We start from the raw sequence: 18,407 nt of genomic DNA on the forward strand, positions 1-18,407 counted from the left end.
TCGGGAGATCGCAGCAAGATGAATCTTGATGGACGCGTGTGCCAGTCCAGCTTTGGCCAGCGTCAGCAGGTACGGCAGTACTTGGGGAGCCGTAATCCATAGAGGGTTAATCTTCTGTGCGTGGCACCAGACAGAGAACCTCTTCCATTTGTGTCCGTAGCATTTAGGAGTCGAGGACGCCCTGGCCTTTGCAAGAACCTCTCTGCAGTCGGCCGGTATGTCATATCCTCCAAACTCTAGCGCTGCAGGAGCCAGACCTGCAAGTTCAGCGATTTCGGGTCGTGGTGGAGGATGGCGCCTCCTTCCCTGGAGAGCAGATCCGCGTCCACCGGCAGCTTGATTGGCGGGGACGCTGACAAGTCCAGAAGGTCCGGGAACCATATCTGCCTCGGCCACGCAGGTGCGACGAGGATCATCCTGCACCGTGACCTCTTGAGCTGGTTGACGAGCCGGATTAGCAGTGGCAAAGGAGGGAACGCGTAGAGGAACAGGCCCTCCCAGGGGAACGAGAAAGCATCGCCCATGCTCCTCGCCTGGGGAAACCTGCTGGCGAACCTCCGGCACTTGGAGTTCGTCGCCGTCGCGAACAGGTCGATCTGGGGTGTGCCCCACTGTCGGAAGAGGCGATCCACTAGATCCTGCCGTAGTTCCCACTCGTGGCACGAGCGCAGCTCCCTGCTGAGTGAGTCGGCGATGGGGTTTTTTATCCCTGCCAGATGAAACGGCACCAGAAACATCCCTTGGGCGACTGCCCAATGCCACAGGTCCTGCGCCTCCTTGGACAGTGCTGGGGACCTGGTTCCGCCCTGTTTTCTGATGTAAAACATGGTGGTGGTGTTGTCGGTGAAGATCCTCACCACCTTGCCCTTGAGGGACGGAAGGAAGGACCTGAGGGCCCAAAACACTGCACGGAGCTCCAGGACGTTGATATGTAAGGATTTCTCCGTCGGGAGCCAAAGGCCTCTTGCGTGCAGATTTTCGGTGTGCGCTCCCCACCCACCCTTCCAGGGAGGCATCCGTGGTCACTGTCTCCTGGTGGGCTGGGGTCTGGAAGTCCATGCCCGCCGTCAGATGCGCGCGGGTGCCCCACCACCGGATCGCTCGTCGGAAACTCTCGTCGAGTGTGATCCTTTCCTCGAAGCTGCCCGTCGTTTGGATCCAGCGCGCGTCCAGGAACTCCTGCAACGGGCGCATCCGGAGCCTGCACATGGGAATGAGGTAGATGCAGGAAGACAATCATTCCGAGGAGGGACTTGATGGACCTCACCTTGGCCGCGTCGGCCACCAACATCCGCTGCACCTTGCCCAGGATGGTCCTGGTCCTCTCCTCCGACGGGGAGGCCAGAAGGGACACCGTGTTGAGCCTCGCTCCCAGAAACAGAGCGTCTTGCGCAGGTACCAGGTGGGATTTGGCGTAGTTCACGGAGAATCCCAAGTCCGTGAGAAGTTGGACGGTCCTTGCCGTGTGAACCACGGCGAGCTTCCTTGTCTTGGCTCGGATGAGCCAGTCGTCCAGGTAGGGGTAGACGTGGATCCCTTCGCGGCGCAGCTGAGCCGCCACCGGTGCGCGGCACTTGGTGAACACCCTGGGTGCCGACCGTAGTCCGAAGGGGAGGGCTTTGAACTGGTAATGACGCCCTTGGACCACAAACCTGAGGAATTTTCGGTGCCCCTTCAGGATGGGAATATGGAAGTAGGCATCCTCCAAATCCAACGACGACAGGAAGTCTCCTTCCTCCAGCTGACCCAGGACGTGCTGGAGGGTGACCATCCGGAACTTTTGCGCCTTGATGAACCTGTTCAGACGTCGCAGGTCCAGGATGGGGCGCCATCACCCCCGTCTTCTTCTTCACAAGGAAGTATCTCGAGTAGACTCCGGAGCCCCGAAGCCTCTTTGGGACGAGTTCGATGGCGCCCTTCTTGAGCATCGCCTTCACCTCCAGGAGAAGTTGAGGGACGTGAAGTTCTTTCCTGGCCACGGGGGGGACGCGCGGACACTTTCTTTGAAACTCGAGTGCGTGGCCCCGGGCCAAGGCGTCCAGCACCCAACGGTCGGTGGAGATGGACTCCCACACACTGACGAAGCTCGCCAGCCGGCCTCCCACCGGGGTGCTTCGGTGGGGGCCCGACCCCCTGGCCGGTTCAATCCTGCTTCGATGAGGCTTTACCGCCTTGTCCTTGGCGACGACGGCGGGGTCCGCCAGACTTGCCTCGTCCTCTGTAGGCCTCCTGAGACGACGAGCGGGCCGCTTGACGGTAGGAGGAGAAACCGCCGCCGGAACCTTTGGAGGCGCCCTTGCCTCCGCTGCTCCGAAAGGGCGTCCGTCGTTGTTGCAAAACTCCAAGGGTCCGGGCCGTCTCGGTGTCCGCTTTAATGGCCTGAAGGGAATCGTCCACTGTTTTCCCAAACAGGTTGTTCCCATCGAAGGGCATGTCCAGGACTCTGGTCTGAACGTCTTGACGGAAGTCCGTAGCCTTGAGCCATCCACGCCGCCTAAGGCAAACGCCGTTGCCCAACTGGCGGAACCCAGTGTCGGCGATGTCCGTCGCAACGGTAATGGCGTGGTCCGAAGCCACCTCACCCTTCCTGCAGGATCTCCAGGGCCTCTGCCCTCTTGTCGTCCGGCAAGAAGTCCAGCAGGGGAGCCAGTTTGTACCAGAGCTCCCTGTCGTATCGGGCCACGATAGCCAAGGCGTTGGCAGCTTTAATCGTCGTCGCTGCAGACGAGATGACTCTGCGTCCCATAGCGTCCAATTTCTTTCCCTCGCCGCCCGGTGGGGAAGTCGATGTGGAGGCCGCACCCCCCCCCCGCTTTTGTCCTGGCCGCCGCGGAGACGACGGAGTCCGGGGTAGGCTGCGCCCGGAGGCACAGGGGGGCCGTGTCCGGGACCCGGTACTTTTTCTCGTACCGGTCTCTTCTAGCTGGCGTCGTGGAAGGGTTCTTGAGGAGGGTGAGGCCCTCATCCCAAATGTCGTCCAATAGAGGCACCGCGAGGACCGTCTTCCTCTTGGCCTCGCGCCGCTGATAAAGGAAACCTTCCTTCTTCTCCTCAGGGCAGAGTTGGAAAAGCTCGGATGCCCTGGCGATCATTGAGTGGAACGATCCAATCTCGTCGGGCGGAGAAGCCCTAGTGGGAGGCGACGACGGTACATCCTCGTCGTATGCCTCGTCGTCCGTACCCGTCGCTGCCGTGTCAGTCCCCGTATCATCCCCTCGGGTGGACGGGGAGGAGGGCTGGAAGGGGCGCGACGGCTGAAAAGGAGGTGGAGGGTGGATCCTTCTTTTCTTGGTAGGGGGAACACCAGAAGGTCCCGGTTCTGGGTCCCCCGACGGGAGAGGTTCCGTCGGCAACGGTAGTCTCGTCCTTATCTCTGAGCATAAGGACTGTATAGCCAACAAAATGGCCGCCGAGTTGTCTCGCGGCGCTGGCAGAGGGGAATCCGACGGGCGATCAGGGGCCCCGTCGGTACCCTCGACGATGTCGTCATCACCTGCGTCGGGATCCATCCCGACGGGCCGGTCTTCTCCCACGCCGAGGCCGTGGCTTAAGACCTCGACCAGCTCCTCCTCCGAGGTTGAGGCCGAATCTACGACGACGCCCTGCCCCCCCTTTTTCTTCCCCACGGGGGATTTCACGGGGGTCCTATCGATGGGCACAAAAGAGGACTCCCTCCGAGGTGGCAGGGAGACTCTGAGCCCCGAGGTCGCCACCACTGGTGTAGCCTCCACAGGCTGAGCCAGGGCCGCCGCGACAGTTTCGATAGAGGGCTTGGCCGGATGGATTAAGGCCTTCACCACCTTAGGTGCGCTCACCGCCTTATCCTTGAGGGGGGGGGACACTGCCTCGCTCCCCCTCCGCCTTTGAGCTCGACCGGGGCCTCTCCAGGAGCTTCGCCGGGTGCTCGGCCTTCCTCTTACCCGACCCAGAGCGTTGGCTCGTGGTTGATGGTGCGGGGAGGGTGCGTCATGCCTGGCGCCCGTAGAGCCCGACCGTTCGGCGCTCCCGGTGCCAGCGGACTTGCGGTGCTTGGCCTTATGTTGGACCCCCGTCGCCGGGGCGTCCTCAAAGGTCTTAGAAGACCGCTCGGATTTCTTCCTCTTCTTCTCGCCGGACGGGCTCTTCCCTTCTAGCCAGTTGGCGAGACGTTGATGGCGGTCCTTCATGGTCCGCTCCGACATGTTGCCGCAAAACGCACAGTCCTTCTCCACGTGCGTCTTGTCCTCATGTCGGCAATAAAGACAAAAAGAGTGTTCGTCCTCCTTGAAGACGTTCTGCAGCTGGCATCCAGGGCAGACCCTGAACAGTTTTCCGGGCGTCGAGCTTCCCTTCTCCTGGGCCATGACCAGGCCTGAGAAACTTCTGGAGTCCTCCAAAAGCGTAGCTCGACAAAATCTTCACCCTTGAGGGGCGCAGACGAATCCGAAACGGGTCCCCGTTGATCGGATGGAGAGTCGGTGGAGCTTGAGGCTCTTTTGACCGAAAAAACGAAGTTTTTGAGAAAAAACGTGAAAAAAATAGCACTAACTCTCGAGAGCAATAGCACGAGGATCCCAACACATGAACGTGCGGTAAAAATCTGAACATGGCTGCCAGAGGCGGTGCTTAGGTAGAGGGCAGTCATTGGCTGTGGTCAGTATAACGCAGAGACCAGTGATTGGTTATTACTACGAAAGACAGATCAGAAACGAAACTGATACTGGTTTTTTCTTTACCGAGGATTCCCAGCCTGACGACGGGGAATATTCATGAGCATGTGAATCCATGCCAGACCCCATGCTGGAGAAAAATAATCTCAACCTCTCTGACCCTGATGATCGCGGACAGAGGGATTCAATACCTAGGAATCACCCCGACTGCGCGAGTGGGTCAGCTATATGGGGAGAACTATCCACAACTACTGGAGAGAATAAAGCAGGATACAGACAGGTGGAACCCGTTGTCAATCTCATGGTGGGGTTGAATAACTTCGATAAAAATGAGCGCCTCCGATCAAACTCCCAAATTCCTCATTCTTTAAATCCCTGACCAGAACAATAGTGGCTTATATCTGGAAGAAAAGATCCCCCTCAGAGTGGCAAGAACGGTGCTCACAGCATCAAAACATATAGGGGGATTATCACTTCTGCATTTTCGTAAATACTACGATGCGGCCCAGCTGTGGGTTCTAAAGGAATGGGTCCCGGCAGATGCACATAAAATCTGGGCAAGTCAGGACAGGGCGTTGGCACCTCTGTCAAACATACTATGTAGAGAGAAAAAGCATAGACACCCAAACCTACGTATTAGCAAGGTGATGAGGGCGGCTCTAGATGTATGGGACGAACCAACAAAAAGAGGCAAAGTAACAGAAGCACCAGCCCCCTTTCTACCCATGTTCGTAAACACAGAATCCCCCTGTCCCCTGGCAGAGAAAGGGGCATACAGAAAGTGGGACACTGTGGGATGTACACAAATCAAGGCTATGTACCAGGATAAAGAAATAGGTCATTTGAGGACTGCAAAGCCCTGCTGGGTCTAACAGCTAAAGACAGATATATATACAACCAGTTGAGACATTGGCTGATGTCCCCAACCGTTAGACAAGCAGCGATCAGAAAGCAAACCCTTTTTTAACAGTATATAACGACCCACACAGGCTCAAAAAAGCTCGTCTCAGTCCTGTACAAACATTTAAATACACAAAAGGAGGAAATACAATGATCATATATGAAAAAATTGGAAAAATCGCTATGAGAAACAATTCCCAGAACTCAATGGTCATGTCTAAACTAACTAGAGCAATACAAATCAGAGAAATGTGGGTAAAAATATGGTCCGCTGGCACTATACCCTGGAGAGACTAAACGCCATGTATATGCAAACATCAAACATGTGCTGGAGAGGTTGTAAACAGGTGGGGAACTGGAAACACATTTGGTGGGACTGCCCCGGAATTAAAAGGTTCTGGTCCGAGGTGCAAATCCAGCTGCAGTCGATGCTTAAAGACATAACCCGCGTGGAGGAAAAAATCTGGCTATGCGGATTGTGGGACCCCAGAGACAGGGACGTGTCGAAGGTGCAAAAACGTAATTTGACGGGTCGCCTGATAACAGCATGGCTTGCAATTGCACAAAAATGGAAACAAACCCCACCATCAATGTTCGATTGGCTGCAGAAGGTATGGTCATATATCACTATGGAATGGTTAACATAAAAGATTCAGGGAAATCAAGAACAGTTCTGGAAGGATTGGGGAACAGTCCTAACATATCTCCAAAGTGACTATATGGAGCAATGGTACCCACATAGGATCAGAATCTTGGACCTATTCAACATGTAACTTACAGAACCAACGAAACGGAAAGAACTCTCGCCTGGCAGGTAGTGGTGGGGGTCAGGGAGTAGGGGGCAATGTTGATGTTGAATATGTTTATTTTGAAAACTAAAAAAAAAACTAAGTTTAAAAAAATGAAAATAAAAGGGCCTACACTGACACCTATTGGCAATCCTTATTTCTAAATACAAATAGTGTGGGAAACTATGTTATGCAAAAGAAAAGTGTTCAAGAAATTATATGTCAGGATATTCAAGCAGTTGGCTTCCCTTCACCATGTTTTCAGCACGGGACAAGGCAGCACACTCGAGCTTAGCACATTCTCTGGCTGCTCTAGCACAAAGATGAAGTTCAAAACATCAGGGCCTTCTCTGCCAAAGTCTCTTTGCCATTCAAAGTCTCTTATTTCAGAGGGCCTGATGCAACACGGCAAACATTAAAGTTACTTTCTTCTTAGGATTTCACATATACAACTTCTCGGGTGATTTACTGTTCACCCCGGGTGCCCCTCCGCCGGGCTCAGACTGACTTTAACACAAAACCTTCAATTGGTCTCCTTCCGTCGGGTGCGGAACGAATGTATCGACTTTTTCAAACTTTCGCTACTTCATCAAAATCGAAGACTTTTGACTGTGCAGGATTTTGCTTGACCCGTTGCAGGACCACTTCAAGTCACAAATACACGTTCTCTTCTAGATACAACCTTTTTTTCACTTTCACTTGTGCCATTTTTCAGCTGGATACCTTACAGAGACCTTCGATTGAGCACCCTTGCTGTGCCGGACCGCTCTGTCAAAGGTATTTTATCTTGCTTTTAAAGTTCAATCACTCATCAGCAGTTCTATTTTACTTGCGTCTCAGATCACATGCGTTTAAACAATGTTCGTTCCAGCGCTCACCATATAACATTGCTGCTTGCAACCTTTGCTTCAACACAGACTGATCTTGTATCCGTCTGGCGTGGATTTCACTGACGCTGCTTTGTTCTTGGAGCCAAGGTCGGTACCACAGAGGATGCTGCTTCTCCCCGCCTTGATTATTGACGCGGGGGGGGGCAGGTATCACTGACACACAATGCAGGATTCTTTAGCCTTGTTTCCTGGTCTTACGCTTTCCATTTGAGGTTTCTGGAAAGCAGCGGTTCCTTGTCGAAAAGATCAAGGGAACTTCCCTCCTTGCGATCTCCTTCTGTTTGGCATCTTTCTTCTCTTGTTCAGCTCAGGTCTCGAAACTGCTGTTTCCTTGTGTGCTTTGCCTCACTCAGAGTGTGCTTTTCGTGCTCCGCCTTTTATCTGTGTGGGGAAGCTTAATGGAAGTCAGGTGTGTGTGATGGTCAGTAATTGCCCGACTTCGTCTGACCACTGTATTGGGACAAGTCAGGTATACTGCTCTTTTCTCTCATAGCTGGCTGTCCATGTGAAGGTTTTTGTGTTGTAAAAAAGGGGTCCGGGGGTAGCGTTCCTAAATATCCTACCTGGCAGGATGGGGTAAAGGTGTTACACGGAAGGGGATACAGCCTCTCAGCATTCGGTGTCCCACTCCCACAAGACCCCTCACACGGGTGATCCTCCTGCACTGGTCCACCCCCAGGAGCTGGATCCAAAAGTGATGGCCATGTCCTGGCCACCTGGATGACAGATTCCTGGGGACTAGTGGGCAAGACACCTTCTGGTTTCTCAAAGATTACACAAGGGAAGAGGTTACTTCCTTTCATGTGCTGTGGACCTGCCCACGGATGGAGAGGTTCAGGCAAAATGCCCAGAACAGAGTAGATCTGGTGCTGGGTACACAATTTACTCATAGGCTTGATGATCCTGCAGATATGGTTAGTGGCTCAACGACAGGGGTTTTGAGATCTGGGCCACTCTTGAGGACCTGCATAATTTGAACATGGAAGGCCAATCCAGGTGAAGTGTTGTCTAGTTCCCCCTGTGAAAAGTCAGGAATGAAATTCAGACACAAGGGGTTCATAGTTTTGGTCAAAGACTTATTAAAATAAAAGAGGTTGGAAAAATCCCTCTCTGTCCATGCACTAGAGGAGTTGCCCTACCTAAAAGCAAAACTAAGGATCTAGCAGTGGTCAGAATGTCCAAAGAAAAACGTTCTGTGTCCAAAGCTATATTCTGGCCCTCACATTCTAATAAAACTCCTCTAAGGTGAAAAGGGAAAATCTCTTTGGCTTTACGTGAAGTATAAATGTTCAAAAAAAGAAAATTCAACTTCAACACAAAAAGTTCCAAAAGGATGGTTCTGGATTTCTCTTCACTTTGGTTTCCATTCAGGATTATCGGTCTCATTAACACGGCTTTTGCAAAAAACAACTTGGCCATGGATTTTGCCGTGTTAGGATACCTGGTGTACTGTACTGCAAGGTTTCTTTTCTCTTTTAATAGATTTCCTCTGCCTTTTCCTGATCAGGAGTTCTTGAATCCATTGCTTTTTTTACTTTGTACATCTTAATGCTTGATATGCTTTCCTTTCAGGGCTTTCTCATAAAGACACATGTTCACAATTAGCATTCACCTGGCATACTCTCCTGCCAGGGACTTTCTTTTATGAACACTCTTGCAACTTGCACTTGCTTGGTATACTACCCTGCCAGGGCATTCTTAAATAGGGATCTCTGTATACTTTCAAACTGCCTGGTATACTCTAGTGGCAGGGCTTTTGTTACATATGCCCTGTCGTGAACCTTCAAACACACCTTTAGATTGCCTGGAATACTTCTCCTGCCAGGGCTTTCCTGAACAAACTTGTAACTGCCTGGTATCCTCTTCTACAGGGCTTCCTTAAACACATTTACAATTGCCTGGTATTTTCTTCTTCCAGGGCTTCTGTAAACCCACTTGCAACTGTGTGATATTCTCTTCCATCAGGGATCCCTGTGTGGGCCTTGTGCATACTTACAATTTTGATTGTCTTTTACCTGCAGTTTTCCGGGTATTGTATCCACCTGGTATACTATTTTTTAAACATTTCTAATGAATACACTCACCCCGTTTTAAGTCTCTTGTTCGGATTACTCTTCTACTTTTAGAACAGTGTTCACTTGCACCTATTCTTTATGGGGCTGTTTTGTTAATTAATGGTTTTTGGTAAGTATGCCGATATGCCCCAGTGTCCCCTCTTCCCTTCTGTGGACTCACCAATGCTTCCTGGCATATTTCGTCTCTCCCATGGTAAGCCGGCAGTAAGTGTTCAGCGTCCTGCTCGCTGCTTCGGTTTCCTGGTTTCTCTGCTCTTTGCAGCTCTTGTTGGGCTCTCTACTTCTTCCCGACCTCCGGTAAGGTGGGATCGACCGAACTCCTGCAAATGCCCAAAAGTCTTCTCTTGATTTACGGCATCCCTGCTGCATATTATTTTTCACAGTCCGGTTTCCTTCTTGTTGAGCCGGTTGGCTCCACAGAACGCCTTCTCGTCCCTCAGTCTCTCAGTCGCTTCCGAGAGGTGAAGTCTTCTCCCACCAGCAGTTCTACTTGGTCAGCTGCTTCAGCTGTTTACATTTCCCTGCTGTAGGTAAGTGCTCCAAACAACTAGAGCGCGGCATGTGCTCTTGGGCGGTTTTCAAAGGCAAGGCAGTTTTTGATGGTTTGTATAGAGATTTGGTGAAAGTGTTTTCAACACTTCCTAGGTGGAAGAGGGGAGGTGCACCAATACGCCATAAAGGCATTAGGAATGGGTTTGATATGCCCAGAAGAAAAAGGGGGATACCATGTCTCCTCCGATGATGCCATGGCACTTCCATCAAAGCTGTCTCGCCCCATATCATTCTCCCTCATAGCGACCCCCAGGGTCAAGATCAGTTAGCGGCTGCCATCCCCTGGTCACCTGAGGGAAGGTTCCTTCGCCTTCTTGTGTAATATCCTTTGTTTGTAGTCCTCAGCATGTGCAGCCCCTTCTGTTTAACCATTTGCAATGTTCTAATTGGCATGCAGTAGTCACCCCCAGGTGTTCCATGGGGAATGTGACTGCCTTCAAATGTGTTAGAATTGTTCATATTTGTACAAGCACATGGCTATGTAATGACTGTTCTTAAGCGATTATCTTATTTCTAGTTACACAACAATGAAAATGCATGGAAAGAGACTGTATACGGAAAACTATGCTGTGGTTAGATGAGGCAGCAGGGGAGAAAAGAAGAGTGCTTTCCATGCTACAAATGGAGTTAGCTATGGCAGCCTCCGGGCACTCATGTTTCCTCTATACATTTGCTTCATCGATTATAAAGGAGCTTTTGACACAGTGGATAGAGAAATCCTGTGGTGAAATCTGAGAGGAAGAAATCTAGATCCTATGATATTATATTTTATCCAGGAGTTATACAGTGGAAATGTTGTTCAGGTGCATCTAAATCAGGAGGGAGGAAATAGATACCAACTTTGGACTCAAGCAAGGTTTTCCACTTGCACCAAACCCTATGCAACATATGTGTCAGATGGGTGTAGCTTTCCGCGTGATACCTATAGTTTTCCCCCTAAAATTGGGGATTATCTATAAACTGGCTTGCATATGCAGATGATACCCTGTTGATGGACCAAACTCTGATTGGGTTACAGCGAAGCATGGATAAGCTATGTCAATATAAAAAAACAATCTAAATATAAAGTACAGTAAAACAAAAACCATGATTTCTCCTCATAAAATGAGAATGCTGGCGTGAGCTGAAAGCTGCAGTTTTATGGCCAATAAATATAAAAATGTTCTTGTCTCATGACACGCCAGTCCGCATGTAAGGGAAAGAAAAGAGATTGTTACCAACAGTAACCCATTGTGCTAAAATTACCAGCGATGAGCACTACTAGAGTGAGAAGCATAGTGAAGGCAATGTTTAGGGCAGAGATCTGCACTGAGGCCGAAAGGGGTGTGCAGCAGGGTACTGTCCCTGAAGCAAAGCTCAGCACATCACTGCAATTTGAGAAGACACCTCATTTTTGGCCCACCGACTAAGCTTGATCGCACTACTGCAGGTGGGTTGTCAGTTGCCCATTTCCGAGGCAGGTGCTCGCCACCAACATTTGCCAAAACACAGGATAGAAGCAGCTGATTCACCTATCATTCTGCCCCAACCATTTCACACCACTGCTGCAGCCGCCGTACCAGGCTATCGGAAGGAATCACATGACAGACCACTGGCCCATTTGGCGAATGCTACGATATAAACAAGTTATTTTGTAGGCCAGCCACGAGGAATAGTGAGGTATCATCCCACCACCTAATTTCGTTGACCTGTGCAGACAACAGTGAACAGGTCTTTAATATTCTTAGTTTTTATATTGAACTCATGGATGCCTTTTTGGAACAGATAATATATTTGTGGAGATGCTCAGGAGCCAGATTTGACCCCATGAGTTATATGGATATTTCTCCTTTATCTCAGACCGATGACAACATGCAAAGGACCTCATTCTCTAATCCAATTAAAGTTGGTCTACAAGCTTTTATCTCCAACGCTTAAGTGAGAGGCTTAGTTATGATTGTGTAAAAGCTTCCGTAAGGTCAGAGGTGCACAGTGAACTCTTTAGCACCAGCTAACTTTGCAAATGATTTACCATTTAATAAGCAAAAGAATGTTTAAAGACATCTGCAAACTTCATTGAAGTTTGCAGATGCCATTGCTTCTCTCTTCAGAATTCTACCAAAGGCAAATTGATAATACAAGTAACTCCCAATAGGAATCGCAGAAATTATGTAATGCAGAACACAGATGAATCGTAAATGTACCACACAACATGGACAAGAAACACACTCTTTAAAGTATCAATACATCTCTCTAACATATTTCATATTGCTCATTCAAAATGTCTGCCACTCAAACAGACTTTCAACCCAATTAATTTGTTCTGCATCACAGAGCAGATAATTGGCACCAGACCTAAAACACAGGATACAGTTTTTCTTTACCTAATTTTCAATACCTACTCTTCAAGTTGAGAAAGCCGCTTGCTGGATTTGCCTTACCTGTAGTCCAGTGCTAAGATCCGCCAGTAGAACTTTTTCAAGGTACAAAGGGCACATTTATCATACGATTACGTACATCATTTATAAACAATAGTACACAGATTAGCAAGGGTAAAGATACAATGGCTGATTAACTAGGTCCTCTAAAAACTATGCATTTTCATTGTAGTCACCTTGTTCATGTCCTAATTAACGTGAGGGGAAGAAATGTATGCACACAACTCAATCTGTAGACTAAATGCTGAGCAGATATGAGCAGCACCCATCCAAAAGTTAAGTTATGCTGGAGCAACCAAGAATGGGTGAAGGGTGAGCAGGTTGAAGAGAAATTTGACTTGGAAAAAACAATAGTTAAAATTAAAGGCTTTCTTATTTAGAGGTTTACAGACAATGCTATGGCCATAATCTACAAGAGAATATGCACAGTCTCACCTACTATTTTGCTGTCTTCCCGCTCCAAGTACCGTTTCCACATCTGATTGGCTCTCTCATCATCACTAGGAAGAAAGAAATGTTCCATGAACAGAACGAAGCCCATAATTTTCTGTCTTTAGTGAGACCCTAAACCTAACTATGCACACAGGAAAAGATTAATAATGAACTTCTTTTGTCGGATATAAAGCAGAGTTAATCAAAAGATTGTCTACATCAGATAGTAGTTTTAAATAATACGTTTATTTTTGTGCAGAAGTAAATCATAATGCTTAACCTACACCTTTGCACGTGCTTGTGTTTCGCCAATCGCGTGGCTTTCTCAAGGTTAGTAAAAAGCAAAACTCGGCTTTATATTAGACAAAAGAAAATGTGTATTAATCTTTTCCTGTGTGCATAGTTACATTTAGGGTATCACTAAAGATAATATTAAAAACGTTACCACGTGAAAGTAACTACCATAACAAGGTACATTCAAATGTAAACCTCAGAAGCAGTTTGGCACTGGTCTGTCGTTTCACCCACTCCATACTTCTTGTGATTGCTCAAGAATAACAGATTGGAACAAATTGTATCCAGCACAAAGAGCTGTTTTCATACAGTTTTGTAACCAAATAAAAGTTCCCACTATTTTTCTGTTTATGCAGAATAAAAAGTTAATTACCAACTGTAACGTTCTTTCGATCGGATTTTCCTCCCACGTATTCTTCATCTTAGATATTCGTATCATCAGCTTTGCTGTTTTTTCGAAAAAAGGTTTCCACACCAGAGGGTGCTGTGCTCGATGTTATGGCGTCGATGTGCCTCGAGGGCTGTCATCGAGAGTCAACATCATCCGTAGTATAAATAGCTCGAGCCGTGCCCATTGGCTTCAGTTCTGTTTTTTCGATATCTTCAACTGAGGAGTTGACCAGGCGTACCCTTAGACCGTAAGCTCTCAAGGAACATCGAGTCTAAAATACGTAAACTGTACGTCGGGGTACGTTGGGAGGGTCGACGAGGAATACTTGGGAGGAACATCCAATCGAAAGAACATTACAGTTGGTAAGTCACTAGTTCTTCGAATGGATTGTGTCCTCCCACGTATTCCTCATCGTAGATAGACTCCAATAGCAGTGAGAATTTGGAGGAGTGAGTACCAATTAAATTATTCATGGACCATAATTAGAACGGCCTTAGCAAAAAGACCTCCTCGGAATGAGGTTGAATCTAAACAATAGTGTTTCACAAAAGTGTGCATAGACGACCAGGTGGCCGCTGCACAAATGTCTTGCACCGGGACACCACTATTAGAATGAGCCCTTAGCCTATCTGGAGGTTCTTTACCAGCCAGCCTGTAACATTCAGCAATTGCCAGAGTTACCCATCTGGATAAGGTCTGTTTTGTTACTGCCAGGCCCAATTTGTGGCCGGTATATCCAATGAAAAGTTGGTTACTTTGCCTAAATTTTGCAAGTCTAGAAATATAAAAGCGGAGAGCCCTTTTTGGGTCCAGCCTGTGGAGTCTTTCTTCGTCCTTCCTTTCATGAGGGGTAGGATAGAAAGATGGCAATGTGATCTTTTGACACAGGTGAAAGTCAGACTATTTTTGGAAGAAATTAAGGTTTGACTTTAACTATAACTTTGTCTTTATGGAAGATGGTGTGAGGAGGATTACAAGAGAGCCTGTAACTCTCTCACCCTGCGGGATGATGTAATAGCCACTAGTAGGATTGTCTTCAAAGTGAGAAGCCTTAGCGGACAAGAATGCAAAGGCTTGAAAGGAATGCATGGAAGGAATTTTATTACTAAATTTAGATCCCAAACGGAGACTTTAAAAGGGACTGGAGGGTACACGTTAGTGAGACCCTTTAAAAACTGCACAATCAAAGGAATTTTGAAGTAAGACACCTCTTCCGAGGAGCGCTTAAAAATAGAAAGCGCTGCTAGGTATCCTTTTATTGTACCAATCGGGAGCCCCAGATTGGCTAAATGTAATAGGAAAGAAAGTACCATAGGTGTACCGCATATCAATGGATCCACATTCTTATCCTTGCACCAGTTACTGAACTTGTTCCAATGACACCGGTACAAGGATTTGGTTGCTGGCCTTCTGGCCGAAACCAAAATCTCCATTACGTCGTCCGGGAGGTCCCAATCCTTATAGCTCAACCTCTCAGAAACCATGCATGAAGGCTGAGTGTCCTGACCTCTGGAACCCGACCTTCCTCTTACGAGAGAAGATCCTCTCTTTGTGGAAGACGTATTGGAGGGCAGATGGGCATGTCCAGAAGATCCGGGTACCATGTCCTCCTGGCCCAATTGGGGCAGTTAAGATCATGGTTTTCCTGAACTTTCTCAACCTCCTGATTACATGAGGAATCACAGGGACTGTAGGAAACGCGTACATGAGTGGAAATTCCCAGTCCACTACAAACACGTCCCCTAGACCTCATCTTGGGGGAAATTCCCTTGAGCAGTACTGATCGCACTTCCGATTGAGGTTGGTCGTGAACAGATCCACTTGAGGGGTTCCCCAAAGTGTGAAGATCTCCTGAAGGACTTCCTGAGCTAGTTCCCACTTGTGGGAGACTGTGCTCTGCCTGCTAAGAGCATCCGCCGCCGTGTTTTTCTTTCTGGCTAGGTAAACTGCAGACAGAGAGATTCCTTCTTGTATTACCGTGAACCAGCGCTGCATTGTCTCTCTGCACAGTGGTAGTGACCCTACACCTCCTCTCTTGTTGAGGTAGTACATGGCCACTGTGTTTTCCGTCATTATCAGGATATTCTTTCCCCGTACAGAGGGCAGAAAGGCCTTCAGCGCTAGTTTGATTGCCCTGAGCTCCAAAAGGTTGATGTGTAGTTTGGACTGCGATGGAGGCCAATGACCGCTGATCGTCAGATCGTTGGTGTGGGCTCCCCACCCCGTGAGTGGGGCGTCCATCACTACTGTTATCTCCGGCCATGGTTGCCACAAAGATTCTCCCTTGAGGATATTGTCCTTGCAAGCCCACCAAACTAGGTCTTTAGCAACTCTCCTCAGAACTTGCAGGTGGTCCGACATATTCCCTGAAAATTGGGACCATTGAGTCCTGAGAGCCCATTGAAGGGATCTCATTCTCAACCAGGCTTCTGGCACCAGGAAAATGCAGGATGCCATGAAGCTGGGCAACCTCAAAAAATCGAAGGCCGGAAGATGTTGGGCATTCTGGAATTTTGTTACCATCTGCTGAATGTGTAGAGCTCTCACCTCGGGAAGCGAGGCTTTCCCTGAGGAAATATCCAAGACCGCTCCGATGAACTGGAGTCTTTGGAATGGTATCATATGGGACTTCTTGTAATTGAGGGAGAAGCCCAGTCTGTGCAGGGAGTGGCAGGTGATGCTGAGATGTTCCTGGGCTTGCTCGGGTGAACGAGCCCTGATCAGCCAATCGTCTAGGTAAGGGTAGACGTGAATCCCCCCCTCTCCTGAGACTCGCTGCCACTACCACCATCAGCTTGGTGAAAACCCTCGGGGCAGAGGTCAGCCCGAATGGCAGAACTCAAAACTGATAGTGAGAATCGCCAAGCGGGAACCTCAGGTACTTCCTGTGCTCGAGATGGATTGGCACATGAAAGTAAGCATCCTGAAGGTCCAATGATACCAACCAGTCTTGGAGTTGGAGAGCCTGAAGGATCAGAGAAAGGGTAACCATCTTGAACTTGTCCTTCCTAAGGAATCTGTTCCAATTTCTTAATTCCGAGATGGGTCTCAATCCTTCGTCCTTCTTTGGGATGAGAAAGTAAGGGGAATACCAACACTTGTTCCTCTCCGCTAAAGGTTCATGTTCTATCGCACCTTTCTCCAGCAGGGTTAAAAATTCCTGCAACAGGAGCTGATCTGGAATTTTGACATCTGTATCCCGGTGGATGGTCCCGAGGCCTTTTCGGAAAAGGAAGGCAGTAACCTTGAGCCACTGTTTCCAGTGCCCAAGCATCTGAAGTAATGCTCTGCCATTTGTTCAGATGCTGAGAGATCCTGCCTCCCACCAGGGTCTTGTGGGTCAAGGCCTCAGAGTGGCTTAGAGGCGGCTGCAGCAGGGACTGAGGGGACAGTTGGGGCTGATCTAGCACCCTTTCCTCGTCCACTACGAGGACATTTTCTTTGTCCTCTTTGACTGGCCTGTCCTCTTACTCTTCCAAATGAGGAAAATAAACGAAAGGGAAAACCCATCCAGGAAGATGAGCCTGAGTAGGAGTGTTGCTGAGGTTGACGTATGGAGGCGCTAAGTGATTTAGCCGCCGACTTAGAGGTCTGCAGCTTCTCCAAGCTTTCATTTGCCTTGCTGCCTAACAACCTCAAGCAGTCAAATGGCATATTGAGTAATCTGGCTTGCACATCCGTTGCAAAGCCCGACTTGCTCAGCCACGCAAACCTGCGTAGCACTGTGCTAGAAGCCATGGACCTCCAGTCCTGACTGGAGGCATTCCCCCATAGCCTCCTTCCCATCTTTTACAATTGCCAGGAATCCGTCACATTCCTCACCCTCAGGAATGTGCTCAGCCACCACACTAATACAGTCCCACAGGGTGTATGTAAACCTTGCAAGGCTGCGAGTCACATTTGTTGACTTTAAAGCCATACTGTTCGAAGAAAAAAATCTTGCGAGACCAGGCATCAATTCTCTTATGATCCCTATCTGGGAGAATAGAGGGATACGCAGATTGTCTGGTGGATGTAGCTGCCTGGACCACTAAGCTTTCCGGTGTAGGATGCTTAGTTAAATACTCTGGATCAGAGGATGAGGGTCTATATTTTGTAGTAACATTTTTGTTTACTGCTGGTCCAGATTCTGAGGTTTCCCATGCAGCCATAACTTTCCTCTGAAGTGCTGTATGAAAAGGAAGAACAGGATCTTTGAGGACCTTAACTAAGAATGTCCGTTATGTCATCCTTTTCGTAGGTGGGTGAATTTATGTTCCAGCCCATTAACTCTGCCACCCTATTCATAATATTTCTATACTGAATCAGCATGATCAGCTGGGTCAGGTTTGTCAAATTCCAACTCAGGTGACGTGTCTATACCACTAGCTGTTTGGAGACCGTCATAGAGGTCAGACATTTTTGACTCGGGGTCAATCAGTTCCTCCGGAACGTTCTTTGTACAATATCTTACCCCAAAAGGGGAAGTCTCCTCCGAGGAGGAGTCTTCTTCGTCATAAATAGCAGCCATAAAGTTAAAACTCTTTTCTTGGTACATGGGTATACATTTTACCCGTGGATTGTGAAGGCATCAACCTTGGTTTCGACAATGGCATTGATAATGGTGCCGGAATTAACGTTGTCCTCGACAAAGGCGTTGATGCTGTCGACCCTGGCTTCGATAAGGTCGAAGGAGCTTTAGATGGAGGCGTCGTCAACGAAGGCGTTTATGCCACCTTTGATACTGGTGTCGAGGAAGTCTTCGACAGAGGTGTCGAGGAAACCCTCGACACAGGCTTCAATGAAGGTTTGGAACATGACGTCATTTTGTCTGGTGTCGCCTTCGGTTCATGCACCGGTAGGCCTGTCTTGCTCTTTTTATGAGGTATCGGAGAGCTTTCTCTTGACAACACCCTCAACGATTTCTCGACGGATTTAGAGCGTTTAGACACTGACTTTCCTCTGTCATCCGTAGAATGACCTGAAGCATGGTCTTCACGCGATTTCTTCGAGGGGGTCGGGCTGCGTTCTCTAAGATTC

The 18,407-nt window shown here is 48.7% G+C and overlaps 1 protein-coding gene across 7 annotated transcripts in view; it reads right to left on the minus strand.

Moving 5' to 3' along the window:
- Positions 1-18,407, minus strand: part of USP21 (ubiquitin specific peptidase 21) — a 1,008,218-nt gene that overhangs the window by 380,652 nt on the left and 609,159 nt on the right. For all 7 annotated transcript variants that reach the window (XM_069604671.1, XM_069604661.1, XM_069604666.1 and 4 more), the window contains one exon: positions 12,707-12,771. In XM_069604671.1, coding sequence (XP_069460772.1) covers positions 12,707-12,771 — 65 coding nt within the window. The remainder of the gene's footprint in view (positions 1-12,706; positions 12,772-18,407) is intronic.

Source organism: Ambystoma mexicanum, chromosome 1p (assembly GCF_040938575.1).
Source record: "Ambystoma mexicanum isolate Mex_15411 chromosome 1p, UKY_AmexF1_1, whole genome shotgun sequence".
Taxonomy (NCBI): domain Eukaryota; kingdom Metazoa; phylum Chordata; class Amphibia; order Caudata; family Ambystomatidae; genus Ambystoma; species Ambystoma mexicanum.